Below are 23461 nucleotides of genomic sequence, written 5' to 3' on the forward strand. Positions count from 1 at the left end.
GCGACCTTTTGATATTTGATTAAATTGTCTGGTACATTTTAAAGCAACTGTGTGTTTAAAATTCATCTTCTTGTAGCCTGACATGAATTGACAAGTGCTTCCATAGCTGTCACGTGCACTGACCGCCCTTGAACTCAGCATGGATGCCGTTTCAGACATGCATCATCATAATGAGAACATTGGGTTACTTTAACCCAAGGTTAGGCAAATGATTTCTTTCCGCCACTAATCTATTGTGTTGATCTTTTGCAGGTTGCATCAACACATGATTTATCCTTTTTCCTCATTTGAAGGCTCACTTCAGCTTTTAGTGGGCTGGCTCTGATGTCAGCCGGCTGGTTGGCCGGCTGGCCGCGCCGTGCGAGAGTGCAGCAGCAGGACACGAGCGCTCACACACACACACACACACACACACACACACACACACACACACACACACACACACGTCGCCGTGTCTGCACGCTTTACTATTAATACCGCAGCCGTACACTCGCAGAAGCCAGTGGACTGGATGCCGGAGGGCGAAGGCGGATTAAGCAACAGACGCCCAAATTTGGCATCCCCCCCCCCACCATCATCCTCCTCCTCCTCCTCTCCGCCATGTGGATTGGAGAGACATGGATTGATGAAGAGCGATAGAGCACGCGCGGGAGAGGGAAAGTGGGGGGGACTGCAGTACACGCAGGGTCTGGATGAATAACCATGGCAACAGCAGCAGCAGCAGCGGCAGCAGCAGCCGCCGTCGTAGTCCTGCAAACGGAGATATAAACATTGCACAGGAGCGCATCCATCTGCATTAACTCTGTGGATCGTCTCACTTCCTGGATCACTGTTAAGGTAAGCACGTCGGACTTTGCTCCGGCGGAATCGGTGCGTGCACGCGTGCGGGTTCGGACAGTACCGAGCAGACGTGAAAGGTCTTAGTATAGACAATGATGTTGATACTCAGTGAGCATCACGAGGTGCTATTTTGGATGACCGCTTGTCTGTGTTTAACTTTCACTTAAATGCATCACTGTTGAGCTGTGGAGAAGTCAAGTCATCAAACTAGAAGTTCAAATAAAGTACTTTGGGAATATGCCGAACCTAGAACATGGGAAACAAAATCTGAATGTTTGCGTACGTGTTTGTGTGCGGATGAGCAAACAGGCCCTGACCTCCGCCAAGGCTTGAAAGTAGATCCTACTTTATTAGATAAAGTACATCAGTGCTCAGTTTGGTGTTGACAAATTCACTAATTGGTCTGTTATTCACTTAGTGCCATTTAGGGGCAATGCTTAAGAAGGGGGAGGAGCTACGATATCGTCACAGGCCATAGCCTTGTCTAAAATAAAATATAAATAAAAAGTAATTTAAAAAAAGGCCTCTATGACCCACATTTAAAGCCATATAATTAGTTTTGCACCGTTCCAAACTAGCACTGCCATGCGTGTGCCTTGTAGATAAGCAGGTTTGGTGTTGCCCTCTCTCATGTGACTGCAACAGCAGAGCAGGAGAGCACGAGATGGTGTGGCTGCGTCGCAACAGGCGGGAGAACAAATAGTCACTGTCATGCCTAGCTTAGCACATGACAGATGGAAGAGCACACCAACAAGTTTGCAAAGAGGCGGGTGGCGACAGTGCAAAAATGTTCACCTTATTACATTCCTTCGCCACAGTAAAGAATCGATTTTTGCCCGGTGATGCCGATGACACGTGACGTACAGAACATACATGTCCAGGCAGCGGCTAAGAGCTTAATACGCCACCATCGGGGTCGTGTGTGTGTTTCTGCAAAGATTATGACATCACATGATTTCTGGCTCAGTGTTTTCCTGCCAAGGACACATTGTTCCGGCTTTTCTGGGAACTACATGGCTTTTTTCAGCAAAGAAACAATTGCTCAGGCATAGAATGCAAAAAAAAAAAAAAAAAAACTTCTGATAGATTTGCAGCTCGCAAAATGACATAAGATACTTTCTCATGTCGTCATCAACCAACAGCAGTCGAGGGCCTCTCTTGTTGTCAGCGCCGAGCTCTGTTCTGACATAATTAGCCGATTGATGAATTTTCAAGCTACGCCTATTAATAAAATCGCTGACGTCTGCCTTGCCTGTGTGTGCCGGCGTTATGTAATAAGCACATGACAAAGATAGATTGTTTTAAGGAGGGAAGACGGCAAGTAGGTACACAATGTTCAACGCGCTGCTCCGTGCCCACTCGACTTGTTTCTTGAGAGAGGAGGCGGTAGAATTATTGAGAAGTGAAGGAATCAAATGGAAAAGTATTCTCTTTGAACCCCAAAGCTTCTTTTCTTGGAAGCTGCACGTGCCCGTCATTGTCAAAACAAGTGCAGAGTCGGCACATTGAGAGAAACCAGGGTTTTTTGTTTTTTTTTCTGCTTTGGTATATTTCCACAATCCATATAAAATGTCTGCATGTTTTTTTTTCTTTTCCATGAGTGGAAGAGCTGATTCACGTCTACACATTTGAGTCTTTTGTCCAAATGAGATCCAGACATTGTTGGTTAAACAGAAAGCAAACATGCTGTGTTTGTGCCAGTTAAGCCGCGGGCTGTATGTCATACACTGAGGCTATTTTTAGAATTTTAATTGTAACTAATCATGATGTCGTTGTTGTTGTATCTTCTCTTGACAGGTGATGACTGGGATGATATCATGTCTGAAGTTCAGGGAACGTTGGAGTTTTCCATCGAGTTGCACAAGTTTCACAATGTGGATCTTTTTCAGAGAGGGTAAGAAATTTAAAGCTATTAAATAATTGAGAAAATGCAATGGGTTCCTTTCGACAATCACCAAAACAAGATGGACTATTTGCATCTCAGTGTTTTACTCTTAACTGGTATTGACCTGAGTGATGCCATTAACATCTATTATGTATCTATTGACTGTCTGAAAAGTGATTTGTGTACTTGCCTCTGTCAAAGCTTTCATCTTTGGAATTGTTGTCATTGCAGCACTGATGTGATGATTATCTTTACAGCCACATTTTGCTCTCCTTAATTGTCCAACGTGTCCCCAGAGAGAGAGAGAGCTGAGACGTAAAGCAATATCGATTTTAATTTGCTCTTCTTGATTCCCATCGGCTGGGCTGCCCTGTCAAGAAGCCATTTTGAATTCTTTTTGGATTTATCTAGCCAAAAACTTGTACTTGTTTTTGTTACATATGTGCACAAATATGTTCCATCAGGTTCTACCAGGTCCGAACGGCGTTGAAGGTTTCCCCTCGCGTGCTCCACAGGTTAATAGTGACGGCGCAAGACAATGCAGGTGAGTGCCAGTTTAAATTAAAAATCAATATAAACAACAAATAGAAACATAAATAACAATATGTCTGAGTTCCACGAGCGAAATGGCTGCTCGATCGCTTCCCGCTCGCAATCAATGTTCATTCAAGCATTTTCACCTGATGACTTCCTCCTCTATACAAACGTGAAATACAATCACGCACGCTCAATTTACATACTTGACATCTTTTTTTTTTTTTTTTTTAGCCTTCCACAGCAATCTGCTTCCTCAGCTATCCAGGAAGCCGATTCACTGACAATAATGATTCACAGGAATCACGGTTATTTTTAGCTTCCCCGGACGGGCGAGTGTGTGTGTGTGTTTGGCAGATTGTGGGGATCTGGCTCTTACAAAAAAAGAGGTTGTTCTTTAGAGGACAAGAAAGGATTGAGCAGAGAGGAATGGAAAAAAAAAAGACAAATTTACCACACTTTCACAAGGTCACGAATTAAGGCCGCTCACCTCGCAGGCTGATTGCAAAAACGTTGAGAGTGGGTGGGTAGGTGGGCGGCGCATACACACCACCAGGAAATAATCCCTTCCAGCGATCGCTCTCGACGTGCACGCTTGACATTTCACTTATTATTGTGCCCCAGACGAGCGTGACGGATTGCGTCAAACACTCAACTGAAGCGTTTAACGACGACCGTTCACTCGCAATGATGATTTTTCAAAGCGGGATCACAAAGAGCGATTGTACGCTGAGAGTTTTGGGGGGGTTTATTGTTAGGACACACACTCACACACACATTAATACACAGCAGATGTAGCATACCGGAGGCGCTAAGAAGATTATTTGAGGCACAGAATGACTGTGACTAAAGCTTAGGGGCATTTGAGCAAGTTTTAAAGTGCAGGATGTGATAACGCCCCAAAACGTGTACAGACGGAAGCGGCTCATTATGCAATAAGCGTTTGATGTGTGACACGTTACTTCCGAAATGTAAGGATATTGTGTTGTTTTGATTGACGGATGTCTTGATGGCTTTTAACATGTTTAAAAGCCGCCGTCGGCGTTCATTAGTGTTTCGGCCTGGTCTGAATTAGTTGAAAGAGGCTGTTTAAAATGAATGGCGAGCTGGCTTTGAAAGTCACAATTTATTATTTTTTTTTAAATCAGTGGTACTCTCTGAAAAATAAATGTTGTTTCATTTGGAAAGTGTTTTGTCAGCTCTAAGTTGCTCAATAGCAGGCTACTTGTCGATTCTGGCCGGGTACTTAGAACATAACTTGAAAATTTAAGTAAGTCTGGAAAACAATCTTGCATTTCAATCGCAGTCCAAAACTAGCCCAACACATCATTTCTTTTCAGTCCAGCACTCGGGTCTCCTTCACACATCCAACAAGTCTTTGACACGAGTCACACACTCCCACTCGTCCGCTTTGAGGCCGTTTGATGCTACAGGGAGCGGCGGCGGCGGCGGCATTATCAGGAGCGAGCCTTCCCCCCACCGCCACCCGTGGAGAGAGGCAGCCTTTAAGACCCAAACAGGCACGCCGTCTCTGCGGGACGTTTCAAAGGCCTCTCGGGCCTCGCAGCTGGATGCCCATGCTGCTTGTGTGAAAATAGCACGAGACCAGACAAGAGAGCATATCATGGGGAAGATGTGTGCTGTTTTGATCCCTGGAAATAAATGAAAATAAATGTTTCATTTAGGATACAGTGCAACCATTTCAAATGGGAAGATGTGTGCCATTTTGATCCTTGCAACGTTTCATTTATGATCCAGCGCAACCTTGAAGTGCAGCATTTGAAATATACATTAAACATCCAACGGGACACATTTGCATATGTACAGCGACATCCTGTCACGTCGCCGCTTGTGTTGTAATGTATGCCATGTTGTCGCCCAGCAGGCGAATGCAGCTTCAGCTCCCCGGGGGTGTACGACGGCGTCGTGTTCAGCCGGATCTTCCAGATCCTTTACAGGAACGAGGATATCGCTGTCAACGACAGCATGGTCTTCAAAGTGCATCTGCTGCTGGATGGAGAGCGGGTGAGTCACGCCTGGTGACATTTCCTGCACCCACGTACATTTTATTTTGTGTGTTACCTTATTAGATTGTGAAACTGGCCGTCTAACTGAAAACTTGCGCATCTGGTTATGTGCGGTGCGAGTCATGTTCCCGCAGAGCCACATTTCCAACTCGTTTTGTGCATCATTTGCTTCCTCGCATCATTTAGCATTCTGCGTCAGCGAGAAGGTGACGTGCACAAAATCGTATTTGCAGAAGGGATGCGCACATTGGAACTCGTTGTGGATATTATTAAAAAAAACATTGGTTGAATTACAAAGTCGACTTTTTTTTTGCCAGACATGAAATGACGTAACGGCACGCCGGGTGTCGGCGGCGAGATCTCCCAAAGGCTCTGGGCTCATTAACCTTCCGGAGGTTATCTGCGTTGGGCTCATATCCGGAGATAACGCAGACCAAAATAGCCCCTCGTTTCCCCGCCTTATTGGCATCGGCGCCTGATCGATGGCCATGAGGAAAAATGGCCGCCTTTGCTGTTGTTTGGGACGCAGCAGGGGATTCGCTCTCATCGCCGCCGCCGCCGTGCAAATCTATTAACACAGCCAACCTTCAAAAGACTTTATTAGTTCTCTTTCATGCTCGTTTGTTTTGGCACCTTTGATTCCGTGTTGCTTTAATTCTCTTACTTTGCATAAGATTAGAAGACACGTAGGACGTCACATGATAGGCAAGAACACATTTGCAAGCCAGAGAGAACATGATTAAAACATGCTTTCAAAGATAGATTAGGTTTGATCCCGGATTTACCGCACGATGGGAATCATCTCCATGTTCTTGTCTTTGTAGCTGGAGGAGGCCCTCGGCGAGGTGGACTTCCAGTTGAAGCTGGATCTTCACTTCACCGACAACGAGCAACAGTAGGCGTCGTCACGGGCGATTTTGACAATCGTCGTCATCCTGATCGATCGCTTCCTTTCCCAGGTTGGCCGACATCGTCTCGGTCCCGTTGATCAGCAGCCGAACCCTCAACCTGCACTTCCACCCGCAGAGAGGCTTGCATCACCACGTTCCCGTCATGTTCGACTACTTCCACCTGTCCGTCATTTCCGTGTCCATCCACGCCTCACTGGTTGCCTTACATCAGCCTCTGATCAGGTAGCACAAAGGCTACGGATGTTCTTCACCTGTGATCTTCTCGGACATACTTTGTATCTTCTCCGTCCAGCTTTGCTCGCACGGGGAAGGGCTCCTGGCTGGGAAGAGGCTCAGCGGAGAGCCCCGCCGAGCCAGCTGCCATCTCTGTGGAAAACCTCGTCATGGGAGCGGGCTACTGCAAGCCCATCATCTCCGAGGTATGACGCGGGAAGTCCCACTCCGAGTGAACGTTATCCCTTGTTGACGTAGGAGATGATCCGTTTGCCGGATTTGGTTGGGGTCACCATAGCGTTGCTCAGACTTGGATGTGTGTCATCCTCGGGATTGGTCACGTGAAGCTCAAAAAGCAGATTACAAGGCTTAAAACTCAGATGATGAGTTCAACAAACAGACTTTTTTTTTTTTTTAGGTCCAACCCACAAACTGGGTTCCACTAATAACTAAATTGACAACTGTACGGTTTCAGTTTTTGAAACCGGCAACTCGTGTTCCTTCCGACGTCACCGTCCCTCCATTGTAAATCTTAATGAGCGACCCCATCTTGCTTTTATTCCCACCCCTGGCTGGCCACTTTAATAAGCTCGAGACCAGGACCAGGAAGAGGAAGGGAGGGAGGGAAGGAAGGAGGGAGGGAGGGCTGGTGCTGAGATGTCTTCTTTTGATCCCCGTAATGAGTTTTTACTCTCAAGCGCCACGTCGCTGCAGGTGAAAAAGCTTTCCCACTCGCTCAACTTTATATAGTCAAATGGCGCAAAGCCAATTTTTGTCAGTCCGACCGAAAACTATGTTTCTTGGATAATGACTAGTTCAAACAAAAACATGGCCGCCTGTCATGCTGCTTATAGGTAAAGTGAATTATGAAAGTAAACATACAGATGTTCCTTCCTGGTTTTGTGATACTGAGCTGCTACGATTACAGAGCGCATGCAGGTATGATGAGAGGGAGCCGAAAGGGAAAATTACAGTATGTCCACACAAACGCCTGGCATGAGCCATTTTTTCTTTTTTGTTTGAATGGCAGAACAAAAACATCACAGAAAGCAGCTCTGGTCAAGGTCAAGCAGATATCAGATATGTAGGCTCCTCCAAATGATAAATCCAAATGACTTTATCTTTTAGTTTTTATATTTTGTTCTGTCCCAGGCAGACATCCCGACGCTAATCGAGATGTGTATTTCGGCGGCGAGTGGCTCAAAAACAGTCCATGTCCTGGCAGGCTGTGTTTAAGAGCCATTTTTTATTTTCTCCCGTCCTTTTTGATCTCCCACGTAATGACCATGACTTTGCTAATGTGCAAGAAGGTCCACATTTAACAGGAGTGCAGTCACCGGGCGTCACAAGCCTTTCTTGCACGTGGCACGACTGACCTACAAAGCGGCTGACATTTGCCTCTTCTCTCCCCAGGGGAGCTTTTATGTGCCCAGTGAGGACTGCCTGCAGAGAGCACACACTTGGCACAGAAGACTCTGTCGCCTTCTGCTGGCAGCGCACGCTGCGCTCAACAGCTATTGCACTGCGTTGATGAAGGAAGTGCCGCAACTCCAGCAGATGCCACTGGACACAGGTGAGCAAAGTTGGAAAAAGATCTAATGGAGGTCAACAGATTATTATCTTATTGAAATATTTTGATGACACTCATTTCTACTCAGAAGTCCTGCAAGTGGAAGAGACACTAAATCAGCTCGCAATAGAGTTACAGGTATGTGAGTGTCGGAAAAGGGAAATGTTACTTTGAGACATGATACGTTGTGTCCACGGCAGCTGCAAGAGGGCCGCGAGAAGGTGGCCGAGCAGATCAGCACGGACGTGGGCCACCTCTGCACGCAGCTGAGCGCTCTGTGGAGTGGCTTTCTGGAATCGGCCGTGCTCAACCCGCACGTCCTCTCCTACTTGGCTCAGGAGCATCACACGCTCAGGGTGAGAGCCAACAGGAATACATTTTTTTTTTAGAATTTTAAATTTGATGGCTATGTTTATATCTGAGCAGTTGCATTTTTTCATTTGGATTTTTCAATTTTTTTTTTCGTCATCCAGTGATTGTGCAAAAAAGACTTCAGACTTGCACACCTTAAGTGAAATTTTGCCGACAAGTCGTTCTATCTTCAGCGGCAAGTGCTGCGTAATCAGCGTCCCATTTAAAATGAATCGTAAGGCTTGTTGGCTGCGTCTCTCTCGGTGGGGCGATTGTGCTTCGTTGCATTTGTCTGAAAGTAATCAACATGTTTGCTTTGCTTTTTGAAGTACCCCGTTGTGGCGGGATGCTGGCAAGCTTTCACACGTCAGTGGAATTTCAATTAACGCATTTTCCTTGGGCAAGAAGTCTTGTCCTGGAAATGAAGGAATGACACAATCATCAGCGCCTAATTAAAGCTCAGCTCCATATTTTCTTTCTCATAGGTGAGGAGATTTTCGGAGGCATATTTCTTCACAGAGCACCCCAAAGAGACATCGCTGCTATTTCAAGAGGAGCTGTAAGTATAGCAAGCAGAAAAAAACTCATCTGGATGAGCCTCTTGATGAAATGATTATTTGTACGTGGCAAGAATCAGCAGACAAGGCCAGATTGCCGCAGAAGTGCGCTCTTCAGACTACTTGGCCAAAATGCCTCCTTTACCTGTCGAGTGCCTGGACATTGATGGAGACTGGAACAGCCTTCCCATCATCTTTGAGGACCGATATGTGGAGTTTGCTCCAAAAGGTAAACAAAATGGGTTTGGCGGATTCGCTCTAGAAGTGTCATGACAATTTTGGTCTTTACAGATGTGGCGCCCCACGCGACGACATCTGACGATCACGCTGACTCGGACGCTCGCCTAAGCGCTCTGAGGGCCAAATGCTTCGAAGTCTCCCAAGATCCTTCGGATAGTGACGACTGTATGGATTTGACCACCTATGTGTCGCTCATAGGAAAGCAAAGCAGACTTTCTCAGGACATTATCCCGATGGAGGAAAGAATAGATGGACCGGTAGCAGAGCCCAAGGACATCTCATCAGTGGAGGAAAGCTCAGCAGATCTCCATTCTCATCCAACAGAAGTAGTTCTTGTTCCAGAAGATGCCATCAACCCCGATGATACCTCAAAGGACAACCTTAGCCAAAACAGTGAGGACGCTCCAGTTAGCACCCCCGTGGTCTCCACGCCTTCTTTTTCATCTTCCTCTCCCGGCGGTCTGGGAAAGGAGGCGCCCCATCGAGGAGGCCCGGTCATCTCGAAGATCATAAAGCGCTCGTCCTCGGTTATTTCAGACTCGGGTATCGAGAGCGAGCCCAGCTCCGTGGCGTGGCCCCTGGAAGCGGTGCTGCGGGCTCCGCCCCCTTTGGATTTTTCCAGCCAACGGGAAATTCGCCGGCAGAAAGCGCTCCGTCACCCGGTTCTCCGAAGCTCGTTGGAGGGCCTGCAGATGGAGAGCAACGGTAGCATTCCCAGCGGAGGTATACAGGCCTCGTTAACGTCCATCAGCTCGTTGCCTTACGAGGACGAACGGGAGCAGAGCCACGGCGGCAAACTAACCAAATCCATGTCCGCGCCGCAGATCAGTAGCCCGGATGACAACGAGGAAGAGCGCGGGACTCAAATTCAGGATGCTTCAAGTCGTTTAGAACAACAAACCCTTTTTTCTCTGAACTCGGAGCCGTCTGAATCGGCCATTTTCGACGCAAGTTCTGAAATGGCAAATCATCTTCAAAACCTTTCAGCCGCTCACAAATCCAGCTCGGCGTTAAATTGCGAGTCCGCGGAGGGCCCCGGTGGTCCGGTTCCGAATGTAAATCATCACATCGGCGGGGTGAGTGTCTCTGTGGAGGATGTACATCTTGCCGCTTTGGAAGCACTCGGTGGACACCAGTTAAGTGCTCATAAAAACACAACGGGGCAGCCGAGTGTCATCAACGTTGACGAGACTCATAACCAAGTTGATTCCTCGCAACCTTGGCAAGGCTCCGACGAGATGGCTCGCAACGGGATACCGGCCAGCCAGAACGAAGCCGCCGATGAGCCCACGAAAGCCTCCAAGGCGCCCAACTCGGGCCTGGCCTTCGTCAATAAGAAGATGGTGGAGGTGGTGAACATGTCGGTGTCGTGCGCGCCTACTTGCCTGCCCTTTTCTAGTGTTCTAAAAGACTCTCCGTCCATGAGCGGCATGTCCACTCGCCCGACTACCTCACCTATCACCAATCAGCCGCTGGGCTCGTTCGGTATCATCTCCCCGACGTTAGCCAACCAGCTCGGCATTGACCACCAGGCCAACGAACGCATGCTGAGGTTAGTTTTTTTTGAATGCATTTGTTTTTATTTTTCTAACATTCTGCCAATAGACTGATTTGCTTCCACATCCAGTTTCTTCAAAGCCAAAGAGGAGCTTTTTAAAGGGATGAGCTTCCAAGGCGGCCTATATAGCGACCTCCCTCTGTTGGCGTCCGACCTGCCCTACTTCCCCCCCGAGGAGGACGACGAGGAATTTGACGACGGCATACACTTGGTGGTGTGCGTGCACGGCCTAGATGGTGAGAGCCGAGTCATTTTCCATCTCTGCTTGTCAAACGAATTCTGACATTGTGCCTGATTTGATTTATTTCTTTTTTGTTTCCAGGAAACAGCGCAGACCTTCGCCTGGTGAAGACGTTCATTGAGTTAGGCCTGCCGGGATCCCGGCTGGACTTTCTCATGTCGGAAAGGAACCAGGTACATTTGTAGATGAAGTCAGGTGGATTTGAATAAAAAAATAAAACGGGAAATGTTTTTTTTCTTTGCAGACTGACACGTTTGCTGATTTTGACACCATGACGGACAGATTGCTGGATGAGATTATTCAACACATCCAGCTGTACAATCTCACCATCGGCAGAATAAGGTCAGTTTGCAGGGACAATATTAGGTACTCCTCAACTACAGATATTTAGATAATAAGTATGAAGATAATTATTGTAGTATGAAACCCTAACCCTAGTTATAAACCCTACTTTGAAACACTAACTCCAGTATGAAACCCTACTCTGAAGCCCCTGAGACTGGCTTTAAATCCTATTTTGAAACCCTAGCTCCAGTATGAAACCCTACTCTGAAGCCCCTGAGCCTGGCTTTAAAGCCTACTTTGAAAGCCTAGGTCTACTCCGAAGCCCCTGAGCCTGGCTTTAAAGCCTACTTTGAAAGCCTAGCTCCAGTATGAAGCCCCTGAGCCTGGCTTTAAAGCCTACTTTGAAAGCCTAGCTCCAGTATGAAGCCCCTGAGCCTGGCTTTAAAGTCTACTTTAAAAGCCTAGCTCCAGTATGAAGCCCCTGAGCCTGGCTTTAAAGCCTACTTTGAAAGCCTAGCTCTACTCCGAAGCCCCTGAGCCTGGCTTTAAAGCCTACTTTGAAAGCCTAGCTCCAGTATGAAGCCCCTGAGCCTGGCTTTAAAGCCTACTTTGAAAGCCTAGCTCCTGAGCCTTGCTTTAAAGCCTACTTTGAAAGCCTAGCTCCAGTATGAAGCCCCTGAGCCTGGCTTTAAAGCCTACTTTGAAAGCCTAGCTCTACTCCGAAGCCCCTGAGCCTGGCTTTAAAGCCTACTTTAAAAGCCTAGCTCTACTCCGAAGCCCCTGAGCCTGGCTTTAAAGCCTACTTTGAAAGCCTAGCTCCAGTATGAAGCCCCTGAGCCTGGCTTTAAAGCCTACTTTGAAAGCCTAGCTCTAGTATGAAGCCCCTGAGCCTGGCTTTAAAGCCTACTTTGAAAGCCTAGCTCCTGAGCCTGGCTTTAAAGCCTACTTTGAAAGCCTAGCTCTACTCCGAAGCCCCTGAGCCTGGCTTTAAAGCCTACTTTGAAAGCCTAGCTCCAGTATGAAGCCCCTGAGCCTGGCTTTAAAGCCTACTTTGAAAGCCTAGCTCCAGTATGAAGCCCCTGAGCCTGGCTTTAAAGCCTACTTTGAAAGCCTAGCTCCAGTATGAAGCCCCTGAGCCTGGCTTTAAAGCCTACTTTGAAAGCCTAGCTCCTGAGCCTTGCTTTAAAGCCTACTTTGAAAGCCTAGCTCCAGTATGAAGCCCCTGAGCCTGGCTTTAAAGCCTACTTTGAAAGCCTAGCTCTACTCCGAAGCCCCTGAGCCTGGCTTTAAAGCCTACTTTGAAAGCCTAGCTCCAGTATGAAGCCCCTGAGCCTGGCTTTAAAGCCTACTTTGAAAGCCTAGCTCCTGAGCCTTGCTTTAAAGCCTACTTTGAAAGCCTAGCTCCAGTATGAAGCCCCTGAGCCTGGCTTTAAAGCCTACTTTGAAAGCCTAGCTCTACTCCGAAGCCCCTGAGCCTGGCTTTAAAGCCTACTTTGAAAGCCTAGCTCCAGTATGAAGCCCCTGAGCCTGGCTTTAAAGCCTACTTTGAAAGCCTAGCTCCTGAGCCTTGCTTTAAAGCCTACTTTGAAAGCCTAGCTCCAGTATGAAGCCCCTGAGCCTGGCTTTAAAGCCTACTTTGAAAGCCTAGCTCTACTCCGAAGCCCCTGAGCCTGGCTTTAAAGCCTACTTTGAAAGCCTAGCTCCAGTATGAAGCCCCTGAGCCTGGCTTTAAAGCCTACTTTGAAAGCCTAGCTCCAGTATGAAGCCCCTGAGCCTGGCTTTAAAGCCTACTTTGAAAGCCTAGCTCTACTCCGAAGCCCCTGAGCCTGGCTTTAAAGCCTACTTTGAAAGCCTAGCTCCAGTATGAAGCCCCTGAGCCTGGCTTTAAAGCCTACTTTGAAAGCCTAGCTCCAGTATGAAGCCCCTGAGCCTGGCTTTAAAGCCTACTTTGAAAGCCTAGCTCTACTCCGAAGCCCCTGAGCCTGGCTTTAAAGCCTACTTTGAAAGCCTAGCTCCAGTATGAAGCCCCTGAGCCTGGCTTTAAAGCCTACTTTGAAAGCCTAGCTCTAGTATGAAGCCCCTGAGCCTGGCTTTAAAGCCTACTTTGAAAGCCTAGCTCCTGAGCCTGGCTTTAAAGCCTACTTTGAAAGCCTAGCTCTACTCCGAAGCCCCTGAGCCTGGCTTTAAAGCCTACTTTGAGAGCCTAGCTCTACTCCGAAGCCCCTGAGCCTGGCTTTAAAGCCTACTTTGAAAGCCTAGCTCCAGTATGAAGCCCCTGAGCCTGGCTTTAAAGCCTACTTTGAAAGCCTAGCTCCTGAGCCTGGCTTTAAAGCCTACTTTGAAAGCCTAGCTCTAGTATGAAGCCCCTGAGCCTGGCTTTAAAGCCTACTTTGAAAGCCTAGCTCCAGTATGAAGCCCCTGAGCCTGGCTTTAAAGCCTACTTTGAAAGCCTAGCTCCAGTATGAAGCCCCTGAGCCTGGCTTTAAAGCCTACTTTGAAAGCCTAGCTCCTGAGCCTTGCTTTAAAGCCTACATTGAAAGCCTAGCTCCAGTATGAAGCCCCTGAGCCTGGCTTTAAAGCCTACTTTGAAAGCCTAGCTCTACTCCGAAGCCCCTGAGCCTGGCTTTAAAGCCTACTTTGAAAGCCTAGCTCCAGTATGAAGCCCCTGAGCCTGGCTTTAAAGCCTACTTTGAAAGCCTAGCTCCTGAGCCTTGCTTTAAAGCCTACTTTGAAAGCCTAGCTCCAGTATGAAGCCCCTGAGCCTGGCTTTAAAGCCTACTTTGAAAGCCTAGCTCTACTCCGAAGCCCCTGAGCCTGGCTTTAAAGCCTACTTTGAAAGCCTAGCTCCAGTATGAAGCCCCTGAGCCTGGCTTTAAAGCCTACTTTGAAAGCCTAGCTCCAGTATGAAGCCCCTGAGCCTGGCTTTAAAGCCTACTTTGAAAGCCTAGCTCTACTCCGAAGCCCCTGAGCCTGGCTTTAAAGCCTACTTTGAAAGCCTAGCTCCTGAGCCTTGCTTTAAAGCCTACTTTGAAAGCCTAGCTCCAGTATGAAGCCCCTGAGCCTGGCTTTAAAGCCTACTTTGAAAGCCTAGCTCTACTCCGAAGCCCCTGAGCCTGGCTTTAAAGCCTACTTTGAAAGCCTAGCTCCAGTAGTAAGCCCCTGAGCCTGGCTTTAAAGCCTACTTTGAAAGCCTAGCTCCAGTATGAAGCCCCTGAGCCTGGCTTTAAAGCCTACTTTGAAAGCCTAGCTCTACTCCGAAGCCCCTGAGCCTTGCTTTAAAGCCTACTTTGAAAGCCTAGCTCCAGTATGAAGCCCCTGAGCCTAGCTTTAAAGCCTACTTTGAAAGCCTAGCTCTAGTATGAAGCCCCTGAGCCTGGCTTTAAAGCCTACTTTGAAAGCCTAGCTCCTGAGCCTGGCTTTAAAGCCTACTTTGAAAGCCTAGCTCTACTCCGAAGCCCCTGAGCCTGGCTTTAAAGCCTACTTTGAAAGCCTAGCTCTACTCCGAAGCCCCTGAGCCTGGCTTTAAAGCCTACTTTGAAAGCCTAGCTCCAGTATGAAGCCCCTGAGCCTGGCTTTAAAGCCTACTTTGAAAGCCTAGCTCTAGTATGAAGCCCCTGAGCCTGGCTTTAAAGCCTACTTTGAAAGCCTAGCTCCTGAGCCTGGCTTTAAAGCCTACTTTGAAAGCCTAGCTCTACTCCGAAGCCCCTGAGCCTGGCTTTAAAGCCTACTTTGAAAGCCTAGCTCCAGTATGAAGCCCCTGAGCCTGGCTTTAAAGCCTACTTTGAAAGCCTAGCTCCAGTATGAAGCCCCTGAGCCTGGCTTTAAAGCCTACTTTGAAAGCCTAGCTCCAGTGTGAAGCCCCTGAGCCTGGCTTTAAAGCCTACTTTGAAAGCCTAGCTCCTGAGCCTTGCTTTAAAGCCTACTTTGAAAGCCTAGCTCCAGTATGAAGCCCCTGAGCCTGGCTTTAAAGCCTACTTTGAAAGCCTAGCTCTACTCCGAAGCCCCTGAGCCTGGCTTTAAAGCCTACTTTGAAAGTCTAGCTCCTGAGCCTTGCTTTAAAGCCTACTTTGAAAGCCTAGCTCCAGTATGAAGCCCCTGAGCCTGGCTTTAAAGCCTACTTTGAAAGCCTAGCTCTAGTATGAAGCCCCTGAGCCTGGCTTTAAAGCCTACTTTGAAAGCCTCGCTCCTGAGCCTGGCTTTAAAGCCTACTTTGAAAGCCTAGCTCTACTCCGAAGCCCCTGAGCCTGGCTTTAAAGCCTACTTTGAAAGCCTAGCTCCAGTATGAAGCCCCTGAGCCTGGCTTTAAAGCCTACTTTGAAAGCCTAGCTCCAGTATGAAGCCCCTGAGCCTGGCTTTAAAGCCTACTTTGAAAGCCTAGCTCTACTCCGAAGCCCCTGAGCCTGGCTTTAAAGCCTACTTTGAAAGCCTAGCTCCAGTATGAAGCCCCTGAGCCTGGCTTTAAAGCCTACTTTGAAAGCCTAGCTCCAGTATGAAGCCCCTGAGCCTGGCTTTAAAGCCTACTTTGAAAGCCTAGCTCTACTCCGAAGCCCCTGAGCCTGGCTTTAAAGCCTACTTTGAAAGCCTAGCTCCAGTATGAAGCCCCTTAGCCTGGCTTTAAAGCCTACTTTGAAAGCCTAGCTCTAGTATGAAGCCCCTGAGCCTGGCTTTAAAGCCTACTTTGAAAGCCTAGCTCCTGAGCCTGGCTTTAAAGCCTACTTTGAAAGCCTAGCTCTACTCCAAAGCCCCTGAGCCTGGCTTTAAAGCCTACTTTGAAAGCCTAGCTCCAGTATGAAGCCCCTGAGCCTGGCTTTAAAGCCTACTTTGAAAGCCTAGCTCCTGAGCCTTGCTTTAAAGCCTACTTTGAAAGCCTAGCTCCAGTATGAAGCCCCTGAGCCTGGCTTTAAAGCCTACTTTGAAAGCCTAGCTCTACTCCGAAGCCCCTGAGCCTGGCTTTAAAGCCTACTTTGAAAGCCTAGCTCCAGTATGAAGCCCCTGAGCCTGGCTTTAAAGCCTACTTTGAAAGCCTAGCTCCAGTATGAAGCCCCTGAGCCTGGCTTTAAAGCCTACTTTGAAAGCCTAGCTCTACTCCGAAGCCCCTGAGCCTGGCTTTAAAGCCTACTTTGAAAGCCTAGCTCCAGTATGAAGCCCCTGAGCCTGGCTTTAAAGCCTACTTTGAAAGCCTAGCTCCAGTATGAAGCCCCTGAGCCTGGCTTTAAAGCCTACTTTGAAAGCCTAGCTCCTGAGCCTGGCTTTAAAGCCTACTTTGAAAGCCTAGCTCTACTCCGAAGCCCCTGAGCCTGGCTTTAAAGCCTACTTTGAAAGCCTAGCTCTACTCCGAAGCCCCTGAGCCTGGCTTTAAAGCCTACTTTGAAAGCCTAGCTCCAGTATGAAGCCCCTGAGCCTGGCTTTAAAGCCTACTTTGAAAGCCTAGCTCTAGTATGAAGCCCCTGAGCCTGGCTTTAAAGCCTACTTTGAAAGCCTAGCTCCTGAGCCTGGCTTTAAAGCCTACTTTGAAAGCCTAGCTCTACTCCGAAGCCCCTGAGCCTGGCTTTAAAGCCTACTTTGAAAGCCTAGCTCCAGTATGAAGCCCCTGAGCCTGGCTTTAAAGCCTACTTTGAAAGCCTAGCTCCAGTATGAAGCCCCTGAGCCTGGCTTTAAAGCCTACTTTGAAAGCCTAGCTCCAGTGTGAAGCCCCTGAGCCTGGCTTTAAAGCCTACTTTGAAAGCCTAGCTCCTGAGCCTTGCTTTAAAGCCTACTTTGAAAGCCTAGCTCCAGTATGAAGCCCCTGAGCCTGGCTTTAAAGCCTACTTTGAAAGCCTAGCTCTACTCCGAAGCCCCTGAGCCTGGCTTTAAAGCCTACTTTGAAAGTCTAGCTCCTGAGCCTTGCTTTAAAGCCTACTTTGAAAGCCTAGCTCCAGTATGAAGCCCCTGAGCCTGGCTTTAAAGCCTACTTTGAAAGCCTAGCTCTAGTATGAAGCCCCTGAGCCTGGCTTTAAAGCCTACTTTGAAAGCCTCGCTCCTGAGCCTGGCTTTAAAGCCTACTTTGAAAGCCTAGCTCTACTCCGAAGCCCCTGAGCCTGGCTTTAAAGCCTACTTTGAAAGCCTAGCTCCAGTATGAAGCCCCTGAGCCTGGCTTTAAAGCCTACTTTGAAAGCCTAGCTCCAGTATGAAGCCCCTGAGCCTGGCTTTAAAGCCTACTTTGAAAGCCTAGCTCTACTCCGAAGCCCCTGAGCCTGGCTTTAAAGCCTACTTTGAAAGCCTAGCTCCAGTATGAAGCCCCTGAGCCTGGCTTTAAAGCCTACTTTGAAAGCCTAGCTCCAGTATGAAGCCCCTGAGCCTGGCTTTAAAGCCTACTTTGAAAGCCTAGCTCTACTCCGAAGCCCCTGAGCCTGGCTTTAAAGCCTACTTTGAAAGCCTAGCTCCAGTATGAAGCCCCTTAGCCTGGCTTTAAAGCCTACTTTGAAAGCCTAGCTCTAGTATGAAGCCCCTGAGCCTGGCTTTAAAGCCTACTTTGAAAGCCTAGCTCCTGAGCCTGGCTTTAAAGCCTACTTTGAAAGCCTAGCTCTACTCCAAAGCCCCTGAGCCTGGCTTTAAAGCCTACTTTGAAAGCCTAGCTCTACTCCGAAGCCCCTGAGCCTGGCTTTAAAGCCTACTTTGAAAGCCTAGCTCCAGTATGAAGCCCCTGAGCCTGGCTTTAAAGCCTACTTTGAAAGCCTAGCTCCTGAGCCTGGCTTTAAAGCCTACTTTGAAAGCCTAGCTCTACTCCGAAGCCCCTGAGCCTGGCTTTAAAGCCTACTTTGAAAGCCTAGCTCCAGTATGAAGCCCCTGAGCCTGGCTTTAAAGCCTACTTTGAAAGCCTAGCTCCAGTATGAAGCCCCTGAGCCTGGCTTTAAAGCCTACTTTGAAAGCCTAGCTCTACTCCGAAGCCCCTGAGCCTGGCTTTAAAGCCTACTTTGAAAGCCTAGCTCCAGTATGAAGCCCCTGAGCCTGGCTTTAAAGCCTACTTTAAAAGCCTAGCTCCTGAGCCTTGCTTTAAAGCCTACTTTGAAAGCCTAGCTCCAGTATGAAGCCCCTGAGCCTGGCTTTAAAGCCTACTTTGAAAGCCTAGCTCTACTCCGAAGCCCCTGAGCCTGGCTTTAAAGCCTACTTTGAAAGCCTAGCTCCAGTATGAAGCCCCTGAGCCTGGCTTTAAAGCCTACTTTGAAAGCCTAGCTCCAGTATGAAGCCCCTGAGCCTGGCTTTAAAGCCTACTTTGAAAGCCTAGCTCTACTCCGAAGCCCCTGAGCCTGGCTTTAAAGCCTACTTTGAAAGCCTAGCTCCAGTATGAAGCCCCTTAGCCTGGCTTTAAAGCCTACTTTGAAAGCCTAGCTCTAGTATGAAGCCCCTGAGCCTGGCTTTAAAGCCTACTTTGAAAGCCTAGCTCCTGAGCCTGGCTTTAAAGCCTACTTTGAAAGCCTAGCTCTACTCCGAAGCCCCTGAGCCTGGCTTTAAAGCCTACTTTGAAAGCCTAGCTCTACTCCGAAGCCCCTGAGCCTGGCTTTAAAGCCTACTTTGAAAGCCTAGCTCCAGTATGAAGCCCCTGAGCCTGGCTTTAAAGCCTACTTTGAAAGCCTAGCTCCTAAGCCTGGCTTTAAAGCCTACTTTGAAAGCCTAGCTCTACTCCGAAGCCCCTGAGCCTGGCTTTAAAGCCTACTTTGAAAGCCTAGCTCCAGTATGAAGCCCCTGAGCCTGGCTTTAAAGCCTACTTTGAAAGCCTAGCTCTACTCCGAAGCCCCTGAGCCTGGCTTTAAAGCCTACTTTGAAAGCCTAGCTCCAGTATGAAGCCCCTGACCCTGGCTTTAAAGCCTACTTTGAAAGCCTAGCTCCAGTATGAAGCCCCTGAGCCTGGCTTTAAAGCCTACTTTGAAAGCCTAGCTCCTGAGCCTTGCTTTAAAGCCTACTTTGAAAGCCTAGCTCCAGTATGAAGCCCCTTGCCTGGCTTTAAAGCCTACTTTGAAAGCCTAGCTCTACTCCGAAGCCCCTGAGCCTGGCTTTAAAGCCTACTTTAAAAGCCTAGCTCTACTCCGAAGCCCCTGAGCCTGGCTTTAAAGCCTACTTTGAAAGCCTAGCTCCAGTATGAAGCCCCTGAGCCTGGCTTTAAAGCCTACTTTGAAAGCCTAGCTCTAGTATGAAGCCCCTGAGCCTGGCTTTAAAGCCTACTTTGAAAGCCTAGCTCCTGAGCCTGGCTTTAAAGCCTACTTTGAAAGCCTAGCTCTACTCCGAAGCCCCTGAGCCTGGCTTTAAAGCCTACTTTGAAAGCCTAGCTCTACTCCTAAGCCCCTGAGCCTGGCTTTAAAGCCTACTTTGAAAGCCTAGCTCCAGTATGAAGCCCCTGAGCCTGGCTTTAAAGCCTACTTTGAAAGCCTAGCTCCAGTATGAAGCCCCTGAGCCTGGCTTTAAAGCCTACTTTGAAAGCCTAGCTCTACTCCGAAGCCCCTGAGCCTGGCTTTAAAGCCTACTTTGAAAGCCTAGCTCCAGTATGAAGCCCCTGAGCCTGGCTTTAAAGCCTACTTTGAAAGCCTAGCTCTAGTATGAAGCCCCTGAGCCTGGCTTTAAAGCCTACTTTGAAAGCCTAGCTCCTGAGCCTGGCTTTAAAGCCTACTTTGAAAGCCTAGCTCTACTCCGAAGCCCCTGAGCCTGGCTTTAAAGCCTACTTTGAGAGCCTAGCTCTACTCCGAAGCCCCTGAGCCTGGCTTTAAAGCCTACTTTGAAAGCCTAGCTCCAGTATGAAGCCCCTGAGCCTGGCTTTAAAGCCTACTTTGAAAGCCTAGCTCCTGAGCCTGGCTTTAAAGCCTACTTTGAAAGCCTAGCTCTACTCCGAAGCCCCTGAGCCTGGCTTTAAAGCCTACTTTGAAAGCCTAGCTCCAGTATGAAGCCCCTGAGCCTGGCTTTAAAGCCTACTTTGAAAGCCTAGCTCCAGTATGAAGCCCCTGAGCCTGGCTTTAAAGCCTACTTTGAAAGCCTAGCTCCTGAGCCTTGCTTTAAAGCCTACTTTGAAAGCCTAGCTCCAGTATGAAGCCCCTGAGCCTGGCTTTAAAGCCTACTTTGAAAGCCTAGCTCTACTCCGAAGCCCCTGAGCCTGGCTTTAAAGCCTACTTTGAAAGCCTAGCTCCAGTATGAAGCCCCTGAGCCTGGCTTTAAAGCCTACTTTGAAAGCCTAGCTCCTGAGCCTTGCTTTAAAGCCTACTTTGAAAGCCTAGCTCCAGTATGAAGCCCCTGAGCCTGGCTTTAAAGCCTACTTTGAAAGCCTAGCTCTACTCCGAAGCCCCTGAGCCTGGCTTTAAAGCCTACTTTGAAAGCCTAGCTCCAGTATGAAGCCCCTGAGCCTGGCTTTAAAGCCTACTTTGAAAGCCTAGCTCCTGAGCCTTGCTTTAAAGCCTACTTTGAAAGCCTAGCTCCAGTATGAAGCCCCTGAGCCTGGCTTTAAAGCCTACTTTGAAAGCCTAGCTCTACTCCTAAGCCCCTGAGCCTGGCTTTAAAGCCTACTTTGAAAGCCTAGCTCCAGTATGAAGCCCCTGAGCCTGGCTTTAAAGCCTACTTTGAAAGCCTAGCTCCAGTATGAAGCCCCTGAGCCTGGCTTTAAAGCCTACTTTGAAAGCCTAGCTCTACTCCGAAGCCCCTGAGCCTGGCTTTAAAGCCTACTTTGAAAGCCTAGCTCCAGTATGAAGCCCCTGAGCCTGGCTTTAAAGCCTACTTTGAAAGCCTAGCTCTAGTATGAAGCCCCTGAGCCTGGCTTTAAAGCCTACTTTGAAAGCCTAGCTCCTGAGCCTGGCTTTAAAGCCTACTTTGAAAGCCTAGCTCTACTCCGAAGCCCCTGAGCCTGGCTTTAAAGCCTACTTTGAGAGCCTAGCTCTACTCCGAAGCCCCTGAGCCTGGCTTTAAAGCCTACTTTGAAAGCCTAGCTCCAGTATGAAGCCCCTGAGCCTGGCTTTAAAGCCTACTTTGAAAGCCTAGCTCCTGAGCCTGGCTTTAAAGCCTACTTTGAAAGCCTAGCTCTACTCCGAAGCCCCTGAGCCTGGCTTTAAAGCCTACTTTGAAAGCCTAGCTCCAGTATGAAGCCCCTGAGCCTGGCTTTAAAGCCTACTTTGAAAGCCTAGCTCCAGTATGAAGCCCCTGAGCCTGGCTTTAAAGCCTACTTTGAAAGCCTAGCTCCTGAGCCTTGCTTTAAAGCCTACATTGAAAGCCTAGCTCCAGTATGAAGCCCCTGAGCCTGGCTTTAAAGCCTACTTTGAAAGCCTAGCTCTACTCCGAAGCCCCTGAGCCTGGCTTTAAAGCCTACTTTGAAAGCCTAGCTCCTGAGCCTGGCTTTAAAGCCTACTTTGAAAGCCTAGCTCTACTCCGAAGCCCCTGAGCCTGGCTTTAAAGCCTACTTTGAAAGCCTAGCTCCAGTATGAAGCCCCTGAGCCTGGCTTTAAAGCCTACTTTGAAAGCCTAGCTCCAGTATGAAGCCCCTGAGCCTGGCTTTAAAGCCTACTTTGAAAGCCTAGCTCCTGAGCCTTGCTTTAAAGCCTACATTGAAAGCCTAGCTCCAGTATGAAGCCCCTGAGCCTGGCTTTAAAGCCTACTTTGAAAGCCTAGCTCTACTCCGAAGCCCCTGAGCCTGGCTTTAAAGCCTACTTTGAAAGCCTAGCTCCAGTATGAAGCCCCTGAGCCTGGCTTTAAAGCCTACTTTGAAAGCCTAGCTCCTGAGCCTTGCTTTAAAGCCTACTTTGAAAGCCTAGCTCCAGTATGAAGCCCCTGAGCCTGGCTTTAAAGCCTACTTTGAAAGCCTAGCTCTACTCCGAAGCCCCTGAGCCTGGCTTTAAAGCCTACTTTGAAAGCCTAGCTCCAGTATGAAGCCCCTGAGCCTGGCTTTAAAGCCTACTTTGAAAGCCTAGCTCCAGTATGAAGCCCCTGAGCCTGGCTTTAAAGCCTACTTTGAAAGCCTAGCTCTACTCCGAAGCCCCTGAGCCTGGCTTTAAAGCCTACTTTGAAAGCCTAGCTCCAGTATGAAGCCCCTTAGCCTGGCTTTAAAGCCTACTTTGAAAGCCTAGCTCTACTCCGAAGCCCCTGAGCCTGGCTTTAAAGCCTACTTTGAAAGCCTAGCTCCAGTATGAAGCCCCTGAGCCTTGCTTTAAAGCCTACTTTGAAAGCCTAGCTCCAGTATGAAACCCCTGAGCATGGCTTTAAAGCCTACTTTGAAAGCCTAGCTCCTGAGCCTTGCTTTAAAGCCTACTTTGAAAGCCTAGCTCCAGTATGAAGCCCCTGAGCCTGGCTTTAAAGCCTACTTTGAAAGCCTAGCTCTACTCCGAAGCCCCTGAGCCTGGCTTTAAAGCCTACTTTGAAAGCCTAGCTCCAGTATGAAACCCCTGAGCCTGGCTTCAAAGCCTACTTTGAAAGCCTAGCTCCAGTATGAAGCCCCTGAGCCTGGCTTTAAAGCCTACTTTGAAAGCCTAGCTCTACTCCGAAGCCCCTGAGCCTGGCTTTAAAGCCTACTTTGAAAGCCTAGCTCCAGTATGAAGCCCCTGAGCCTGGCTTTAAAGCCTACTTTGAAAGCCTAGCTCTAGTATGAAGCCCCTGAGCCTGGCTTTAAAGCCTACTTTGAAAGCCTAGCTCCTGAGCCTGGCTTTAAAGCCTACTTTGAAAGCCTAGCTCTACTCCGAAGCCCCTGAGCCTGGCTTTAAAGCCTACTTTGAAACCCTAGCTCCAGTATGAAGCCCCTGAGCCTGGCTTTAAAGCCTACTTTGAAAGCCTAGCTCCAGTATGAAGCCCCTGAGCCTGGCTTTAAAGCCTACTTTGAAAGCCTAGCTCTACTCCGAAGCCCCTGAGCCTGGCTTTAAAGCCTACTTTGAAAGCCTAGCTCCTGAGCCTTGCTTTAAAGCCTACTTTGAAAGCCTAGCTCCAGTATGAAGCCCCTGAGCCTGGCTTTAAAGCCTACTTTGAAAGCCTAGCTCTACTCCGAAGCCCCTGAGCCTGGCTTTAAAGCCTACTTTAAAAGCCTAGCTCTACTCCGAAGCCCCTGAGCCTGGCTTTAAAGCCTACTTTGAAAGCCTAGCTCCAGTATGAAGCCCCTGAGCCTGGCTTTAAAGCCTACTTTGAAAGCCTAGCTCTAGTATGAAGCCCCTGAGCCTGGCTTTAAAGCCTACTTTGAAAGCCTAGCTCCTGAGCCTGGCTTTAAAGCCTACTTTGAAAGCCTAGCTCTACTCCGAAGCCCCTGAGCCTGGCTTTAAA

General features: G+C 48.6%; 1 protein-coding gene and 1 long non-coding RNA gene across 8 annotated transcripts in view; one reads left to right on the top strand and one right to left on the bottom strand.

Annotated features, from left to right (window-relative positions):
• The window catches only part of fam135b (family with sequence similarity 135 member B), a 68495-nt gene that overhangs the window by 8135 nt on the left and 36899 nt on the right, over positions 1 to 23461 (top strand). For 5 of the 7 annotated variants that reach the window (XM_088365072.1, XM_088365070.1, XM_088365071.1 and 2 more), the window contains 16 exons: positions 253 to 837; positions 2638 to 2734; positions 3190 to 3269; positions 5142 to 5284; positions 6111 to 6181; positions 6246 to 6419; positions 6490 to 6616; positions 7824 to 7983; positions 8069 to 8118; positions 8181 to 8336; positions 8817 to 8890; positions 8963 to 9117; positions 9180 to 10680; positions 10756 to 10922; positions 11009 to 11100; positions 11172 to 11269. In XM_088365072.1, coding sequence (XP_088221198.1) covers positions 2658 to 2734; positions 3190 to 3269; positions 5142 to 5284; positions 6111 to 6181; positions 6246 to 6419; positions 6490 to 6616; positions 7824 to 7983; positions 8069 to 8118; positions 8181 to 8336; positions 8817 to 8890; positions 8963 to 9117; positions 9180 to 10680; positions 10756 to 10922; positions 11009 to 11100; positions 11172 to 11269 — 3125 coding nt within the window. In that variant the 5' untranslated portion in view covers positions 253 to 837; positions 2638 to 2657. The remainder of the gene's footprint in view (positions 1 to 252; positions 838 to 2637; positions 2735 to 3189; positions 3270 to 5141; positions 5285 to 6110; positions 6182 to 6245; positions 6420 to 6489; positions 6617 to 7823; positions 7984 to 8068; positions 8119 to 8180; positions 8337 to 8816; positions 8891 to 8962; positions 9118 to 9179; positions 10681 to 10755; positions 10923 to 11008; positions 11101 to 11171; positions 11270 to 23461) is intronic. The other 2 variants (XM_088365076.1, XM_088365075.1) reach the window with 2 other exon arrangements.
• Positions 2420 to 3859, bottom strand: LOC148379724 (uncharacterized). The gene is made up of 3 exons (XR_015855013.1): positions 3750 to 3859; positions 2916 to 3033; positions 2420 to 2720 (listed from the first exon to the last, which is right to left on the bottom strand). It is a non-coding gene; the product is annotated as an uncharacterized LOC148379724 (long non-coding RNA).

Source organism: Syngnathus floridae, chromosome 21 (genome assembly GCF_059516105.1).
Source record: "Syngnathus floridae isolate MCC-2025c chromosome 21, RoL_Sflo_1.0, whole genome shotgun sequence".
Lineage (NCBI taxonomy): Eukaryota > Metazoa > Chordata > Actinopteri > Syngnathiformes > Syngnathidae > Syngnathus > Syngnathus floridae.